At 41.4% G+C, this 8,575-nt stretch overlaps 1 protein-coding gene across 1 annotated transcript in view; it reads right to left on the bottom strand.

Annotated features, from left to right (window-relative positions):
• Positions 1-8,298, bottom strand: part of CAVIN2 (caveolae associated protein 2) — a 69,913-nt gene extending 61,615 nt beyond the window's left edge. Inside the window, exon 1 of the mRNA XM_073633098.1 lies at positions 7,511-8,298. Coding sequence (XP_073489199.1) covers positions 7,511-8,008 — 498 coding nt within the window. The 5' untranslated portion in view covers positions 8,009-8,298. The remainder of the gene's footprint in view (positions 1-7,510) is intronic.
• Positions 8,299-8,575: the final 277 nt, after the last annotated feature.

Here is an 8,575-nt window from a genome sequence, read left to right on the forward strand (position 1 = left end):
GGGTAGGTACTGATCACAGAAGGTTTTTTACCTTAATGGAGAAAATACATTAAGGTAAGATACTTTACGCTTTTGGAACCACTTTAGTCTACTTTAGGACCCACTCTTTTCTTAAAGTGGAAGTCCATGCAAAATCTAAAATCCCTGCATCTATAGACACCAGGGATCTAACACTAACCTCTTTATCCCTGTAAAGCAGAAACGAGTATACATCCCTTTTTGGAAGCCGATCTGACCCACTCCGACCGGATCCCACACTGAGCTGTCAGCCGCGACTTCTCTGTGTAGGCGGGTGCAGAGGAGACGGAGGACAACGGAAGCCCCATAATTACTCTATGGGTGACGTCACTTTCCATTAATCTCACAGCCATTGACGGTCATGTCCTATGCAGAGCTCCCAGCTCTGGAGGTCGGGTTCGGAGTGGGTCAGATCGGCTTCCAAAAAGGTATGTATACTCATCTTTTCTCTACAGGGATAGAGAGGCTAGTGTTAGATCCCTGGTGTCTATAGATGCAGGGAGTTTAGATTTCACTTTAAATTCTTACAGGGATAGGGACTGATGTACAGGAAGTGATGGGCAATCTGCAACAGACTCAGAAAGCAGTAGTCTTTTTTTTTTTTAAGATTTCAGGTAAGAAAGGTAAGAATCCCAGTAAGATTTGTATTGCTGTCTGTGTCCATGATGGAAATTTCCCTTTACTTCCTGTCCTTGACCTCCGAAAGATTTACCCCCCTTCATGACCAGGCCATTTTTTGTGATACGGCAATGCGTTATTTTAACTGACAATTGTGTGGTCGTGCGGTGCTATACCCAAATAAAATTATGTCATTTTTTTCCCCACAAATAGAGCTTTCTTTTGGTGGTATTTGCATCACATCTGCATTATTTATTTTTTTGCTCTATAAACAAAAATTGACTGACAATTTAGAAAAAAAAAAAAAAAACAATATTTTTACTTTCTGCTATAAAACATATCTAATAAAATTTTTTTTCAAAAAATCTAATTTCTTCATCATTGTAGGCCAATATGTATTACTGCTACATATTTTTGTTAAAAAAACTCACAATAAACGTATATTGATTGGTTTGCGCAAAAGTTATATGTCTACAAACCTTGGTCAATAGTCTGGAATTTGTATTTATTTTATTTTTTATACTAGTAATGGTGACATTCAGCGACTTATAGCGGGGCTGAGAGATTGACGTGGACGATCAGACACTAACTGACACTTTTGACACTTTGTGGGAACTGGTGACCCTAATACTGTGATCAGTGCTAAACATATACACTGTCGCTGTACTAATGACACTGGCTTGGAAGAGGTTAAACATCTAGGGCGATCAAAGGGTTAACTGTGTGCTTAACCAGTATTTTTGTGTAAATTGTGTAGTGCTTTTACAAAGGGAAGTGATGGATTTTATTCTCTGTTTTGCAGGAACACAAAATCTATCACTTTCCCCCTGTCAGAACAGAGCTCTGCCTTGTTTACATAGGCAGAGCTCAATTCTTTGTCTCTGCCCGATGAACGGCGGGTGTCGGCGGACATCCATTGCCTGGCACCCGCAGATCGGCTTCTGCTGTGAGTAACACACCAGAAGCAGCATGCCCCCTAGGCGGAAGTACAAAATCACGTATATACAGTATACATGATTCTGCACAGAACAGCTGCCCTGTAGAAGTATATCTGCTATAGGGTGGTTGGGAAGTGGTTAAAGCATATCTGAACACAAATTTAATATATTTCAGCTAAATATGATGTTTTAATTACTATGCTTCAGGTTTTTTTCCCTTTTACTTTCACGTGTGATCCTGTCTGTAACACGTGTTTTGTACTGTGTCTATAAAGGAATGGCGCTGTCTCCCTAAGTTGCTCTTCAGGTTTGGACCACCAAACCTCCTCTTCTCGTCTCCATTACATAGGGAGGATGTGATTTATAGATGAGAGCTGGGAAAGCTGATAACTTTGTTTAAAATATCACTTCAGTCCACAGGAAGGTACAAGGACACTGGAATTCTGGCAAGACCAGCTGGTATTTTTCCTTACTATGCAGGAAATGTGTTTAGCCTGATAAAAAGAAAACAAATGCAGCCACCAAATTTAAGGACTTATAAGCTGCAACAAATTCAGCATAGTTCTTAGGTTTAGATAGCCTTTAACAGCTCACAGAGACTACAGGAATCATTCAAGCAGGACTGGGTTTTCTTTGCAATCTGAGTGTTTTGGAAACACCTTGTAATAAGGTTTATTAGAAAACATTTTATAGAAAATAATATACAGCACCCCTTTTTCTCTCTTTCTGTCTTTAAGATTTCATTTTTGGGCACCTATTCACAAAAAGACTAAAGAAGAAATGGAAAGACTAAAGAGAAGGGCAACTTAATTTAAAAGATGTTCCGTATGCTTTAATGCGCTTGTTTGTGGGTTAAGGTGTTTTGTGTTAAGCAGCCTATTCAATTTAAATGGACTGTCAATGTGCTCAACACAAGAAAAAATGTCCCTGCAATATTTTTGACAATGCAGAGCACTACAATGCACAGCACATTCACATTTGTGTGTTGTATTATGCAATAATGCAAGTACTTTTTTTATATGTGTATACATTCTGAACGAACAGTAAGGCACTGCAACCCATACATACTTACAGCACATACAGATACATTTAGCATTAGTGAACTGAATTCATTTATCCTTGGATCTGATTCCTCCCTCCTGCCCCCCCCCCCCGCCCCCCCGTCCTTCTACCTGGGATGCCCCCTTTATACCTCCTTTAAGATCGGCAGTGTTATGTAGGATTTCCTTACTTGTTGCCATAGCTGAACATGTTGCCCCCTAAATACAGGCTTAAAGTTGTTGTAAAGCCTCAAGGTTTTTCACCTTACTGCATTCCATGCAGTAAGGTGGAAAACCTTCTGTGCTGCAGCTCCCCCCTCCCCAGATCACCCTTCCTTTTTCTTACCTGAGCCCGATCCGATCCAGCGATGTGCATGAGCGCAGCAGCTCCAGCCGCTGTCTGTCTCCTCATTGGACAGATTGATAGCAGCAGGAGCCATTGGCTCCTGTTGCTGTTGATCAAATCTAGTGACATGGGAGTGAAGGGCAGGGCCGAGTCCCGTTGTCTGTGTCAATGGATGCAACAGCAGGACAATGGACAAAAGCGGCTTTCCATGGGGGGGGGGGGGCACCAGATGAAGAGGAGGGGCCTGGAGTGCCAGCGGGGCACCCCAGAAAAGGAGGATCAGAGCTGCTCTGTGAAAAACTATTGCACAGAGCAGGTAAGCATAGGCATGTTTGTTATGTTTATTAAAAAACCAAAAAAAACAAGGGTTTACAACCCCTTTAACATGTTCAAAAGGTGAACCTATCCTTTAACCCAGTTGCGGACCAGCCACTGCAGTTTTACTGCGGCAGGTTGGCTCCGCTGCGTGAAATCACATTAATGTACGTGATCTCGCGAGGTCCGGATAGCAGGTGCGCTCGCACGCCTGCCACAAGCTCTATGAGTCTGACCGCGGGTCCTGTGGACTCGATGTCCGCAGGGATACCCGCGATCGTCTCACGGTAAGGAAGAATGGGGAAATGCTGATGTAAACAAGCATTTGCCCATTCTGCCTAGTGACAGGACACTGATCATCGCTCCCTGTAATCGTGAGCGGTGATCAGTGTTAATCACACACAGCCCCTCCCCCCCACAGTTAGAATCACTCCCTAGGACACACTTAACCCCTACAGCGCCCCCTCCTGGTTAACCCCTTCACTGCCAGTCACATTTACACAGTAATCAGTGCATTTTTAATCACACTAATCACTGTAAATGTGAATGGTCCCAAAATAGCGCCAAAAGTGTCCAATGTGTCCGCCATAATGTTGCAGTCACAATAAAAATCGCAGATCGCTGCTATTACTAGTAAAAAAAAAAAATTATTAATAAAAATGCCATAAATCTATCCCCTATTTTGTAGACGCTATAACTTTTGCGCAAACCAATCAATAAATGCTTATTGTGATTTTTTTTTTACCAAAAATATGTAGAAGAATACGTATCGGCCTAAACTGAGGAAAAAAATATATTTTTTATATTTTTTGGGGATATTTATTATAGCAAAAAGTAAAACATATTGCTTTTTTTCAAAATTGTCGCTCTTTCTTTGTATATAGCGCAAAAAATAAAAACCACAGATTCAAATACCACCAAAAGAAAGCTCTATTTGTGGGGAAAAAAGGACGTCAATTTTGTTTGGGTACAACGTCGCACGACTGCGCAATTGTCAGTTAAAGCGACGCAGTGCCGAATCGCAAAAAGTGCTCTGATCAGGAAGGGTGTAAATTCTTTCGGGGTTGAAGCGGTTAATATTGACCAAATGCATGCAAATTTTGTTGCTTTCAATCAGATTTCAATCACCAGTGTTACTTGGTTTCAAGATAGCAAAAGGCAGAAAATGAACAAAAATACCTTTTCAGGTGGCACAGTGGCTTTTTGATCCACTTACACTCTATTTGTGATTATTTGGTCACATTGAATAAAGAAACAAATATGACTATGGGGTCAATTTACTAAAAGCAAATCCACTCTGCACTACAAGTGCACTGCAAGTGCACTTGAAAGTGCACTTGGAAGTGCATTCACTGTAAATCTGAAGGGAAGATTTGAAATCAGGAGAAGCTCTGCCGATTTTATCATCCAATCATTTACAAGCAAAAATACTGTTTTTTATTTTCCTTGCATGTCCCCCTCAGATCTACAGCGACTGCACTTCCAAGTGCACTACCAAGTGCGCTTGCAGTGCACTTGTAGTGCAAAGTGGATTTGCCTTTAGTAAATAAACCCCTATAGGCCACCAAATTGCCTTATCTACGGTCAGCATAACTCCCTAATTTTAATGATTATTAAATGCATATTTGTAGAAAATTGAATCAGCCAAAAATGAATTTTTCACCTAATATCTGAGTAGTTTAGTTCATAGCCCATACCTAGGTAACATACACTAAATAAGTGCACCTTTCCATAGACCAGGTTCCCAATGAAATACATGTCAACTGTGTGCATACTGTAGGTACCCTTCATTGTGATACTTCATACTGCAGCTAATATAAAGGTAGTACATGCTGTTATTGAAAAGCCAGCATCAGCTTATTACAGTTTATCAAAGTCTAGGATATTGTACTTATATTGCATTTTTAATTAGTTCCACTATCGACTTTAATAACCATTTATGGGAAATGAGATTTGTAGGAAACCATTGCTGACTCTCCTTCCGAAAATACTGGTTGTCATTGTAACCCAATAATTGTCAATACTTTGAGTCATTGACCTGGGGTAGGCACAAGATCAGAAATTTTTACATCACTGACTTTCCTTGCTGCATGCTTGTTCCAGACCACTAACCCAGAAAGAATTGAAAGCAGTGGCAGCCAGGCAGATAGCAGTTTTACAAGGTTAGCAATGATAGTCCTTATGTTTCTCTCAGTACAAGTTTCCTTGTGGATATTCTGCAGGTCATTCCTTCCACGGCATTTGGGAAATGCAGTTTTTGCCAAAAGACCACACCCCTTCAGCCATGTATGGTTTCAACCCTACAAAAAAAGTTTTAATATTTTTTTGAACTATGCAGCCTAGTTGAACGTGTCATAGATAATAACTTACTTTGTTGTACTATGATAATCTTTTATCAGGGTTGTAGTGCAAAAGGAAAATCTCTACCATAGAGATATATAATATTATTTTGTATATTTAGGAGAAGTTAGTTACCCATGGCTCTCTGATCATAAACCTGGACATTAAATAGCTTATTAATGTACAGTTCAGTCTCTGCTAGCCTGCTGGCAATCATAAAAACTGAGTGACAGCAGAAAAAGATCAAGTAGTCTATCATGTCTACCTCCTTTTTTGTTTTTAACCTTTTTTGCCTGACTTACCGATGACTGACTCTCTAGCTCTGCTGAAAGTCTATTCTAAGCATTAACTACTATTTTGGTAAAATAATACTTTCTAACGTTAGTTTTTTTCCTCCTGATAGTTTGAGGTCATGCCCATGTGTTCTTTATCTTAGCTTCATAGTTTTTAAAAAAAATAGTAATTGAATGTAATAATATACTTCACAATTATAAAGGTTTCAATCATGCCCCCTCCCTTTCCCTTCTTTCCTCTAGAATGTTCTTATTACGTTCCAGCGGTCTCTCCTGATATGTTTTGCAGTCAGTCCAAGCAGCAAGGTGATACTCAGAACTGCTAGCGTTAATAAAGCAAAGGGGACAGAAGAAGGTTTTATAAAGATATAAGAATGTAACTGCACAGATCAGGTGATTAGATGACACTACTACAGGATACAACTAGTCTCAGATGAAGAATGTAGATATTCCTACATAGTATGAAACAACTAGCTGCAGAACAGTAAAACAGGAGTGGCTTTGTCAGGGTACCAGCTTGTATAAATCATAGCCAGGGTGGAGCTGGAAAAATGAACACATACATGGCGGCGTATAAAGAGTCTGACACTGCCCAGCTCTCTAAACATCACCAATCACCTCCAAGTGTAACCTACCTGCAAGATTAGGACTTTGATGTCCACATGTAACCTACCTGCAAGATCAGGACTTTGAAGTCCAAGTGTCACCTATTTGGAAAATCAGGACTTTGAAGCCCAAAGGTCTCCAACCTGGAAAATCAGGACTTTGGCCCCTTTCACATGGGCGGACCAATTGGGTCTGCCGTTCAGTTTTTCAGGCGCACCCAATCGGAGCCTCCATTATCCTCTACGGAGCAGCGGATGTAAACAGACGTGTTCATTTACACCCGCTCACATCCAATCCGATCCGATCTGCTAAAAACAGATGAATGGGGATCTGTTCCTCATCTGCTTAGTGGATCAGGTCGGGTTGTGTCTGTGTCCACTCTGCATAAGTGGAGTGGACACGGACCAATCATCCGCCATTCTCTGCTGAGCAGGCGGAGTTCTGCCCCATGTGGAAGGGGCCTTTGAAGTCCAAGGGGTTGATTTACTAAAGGGAAAAAGACTGTGCACTTTAAAAAGTGCAGTTGCCCTCTGCAAGAGCAGTTGCTCCAGAGCTTAGTAAATGAGCAGAAGCTCTGCTGACTTCCATCATCCAATCATGTGCAAGCAAAAATGCTGTTTTTTTCATTTTCTTTGCGCAGGATTGGGTACTCTTTGCAAAGTCAAGCCTTACCTCATTTACTAATCTCTGGAGCAATTGCACTTGCAGAGGGCAACTGCACTCTGCAAAGTGCACAGTCTATTTGCCTTTAGTAAATCAACCCCCAAGTGTCACCTACCTGGAAAATCTGGACTTTAAAGTCAGAGGGGGAGATTTACTAAAACTGAAGCACACAGAATCTGGTGTAGCTCTGCGTAAAAACCAATCAGCTTCTAGGATTTATTGTTGAAGCTTAATTGGACACGCTGAGGTTTGAAGCTGATTGGTTACTTTGCAGAGCTGCACCAGATTCAGTGTGCTCCAGTTTTAGTAAATTCCCCCATGAGTGTCACCTACCTGGAAAATCAGGACTTTGAAGTTATTCCTTCTGAGTAGCTGGCTTTGGTTGTTCTCCAGTTTTTTCACTTGCGCTGTCTGCTTGTCCATGCGATCCTTTACTTCCCTCATGTTAGTGCTGACTTTGCGAGACTTTTCCAGAAGTTTGCTGACAGTGTTGCTTGTAGAAGTATGACTCTTTGATAACTTTGTGATGTCATTCTGAATCCCCTTGACAGAGTTTTCTATGTCGATCTGCCTCTTTTCCATTTTTTGCTGGTTCTCTTGTACTGAGTCCAGCATATTGACCAGTTTATCTAGCAGGGTGAGAACTGTGATGGCGTTGACCTGGTTGGTGTCTTTGATGGAATCCACTCCATGTTGTTGAGGTGTGGGGCTGGAGCTTGGTGATTCTGCAGGGCTGTGGCTGGGCACCACCAGCTCCTGACTTTCATGCTCACCAGCCTTGTGAAACTCTTCGCTTATGGCATGCTCTAATTGAATTGAATTCTCTTCCATGATTCTGCTGTGATTTAGTCAGATGCCTAACTTTTCTTCTGAGTTGTATTAGAAGGCAAGCCGCAGACAGTCTGCTTGGACAGAATAGTAGGCGAAGTACCAGGCTGCAGCAAAACACTCCTAACAACTACATTCCAGCTTCTCTTGTAAGCCTCTGCTCCACCCAGGGGGAGGTGAAAGATGAATTATCCAAACTACAAAAGGCTAACTCTCAGATTCAGGGGTGTGTCGCATGCATACCCTCCATCTGAGCGAGATTTTAGAAGTGAGGGTTTACATTTTTTTTAGCTTGTGGAATATCAGTAATGACTTCATACAGGCAGAAAACTCCCTCTCCTGGGCAGCTGCCAGCTCCTCTTCCCTTAGCTGCAGGGGAAAACTTTTGGCTGGCTGCTGTGATCCACTGGAACACTAAGCATGTTTTTTTCCTGGATGAAGTTATTTTCAGAGAGAAGCATTGTTTGCATTTGCCAGGGGAATAATAACTCATTATGATATGTTTTCACATCTACATTTCTTTTCACACTACAAGTGCGGGTTAGAAGGCTCACTTTCCCAGAGCTCTTT

Source organism: Aquarana catesbeiana, linkage group LG06 (assembly GCF_042186555.1).
Source record: "Aquarana catesbeiana isolate 2022-GZ linkage group LG06, ASM4218655v1, whole genome shotgun sequence".
NCBI classification, from domain to species: Eukaryota; Metazoa; Chordata; class Amphibia; order Anura; family Ranidae; genus Aquarana; species Aquarana catesbeiana.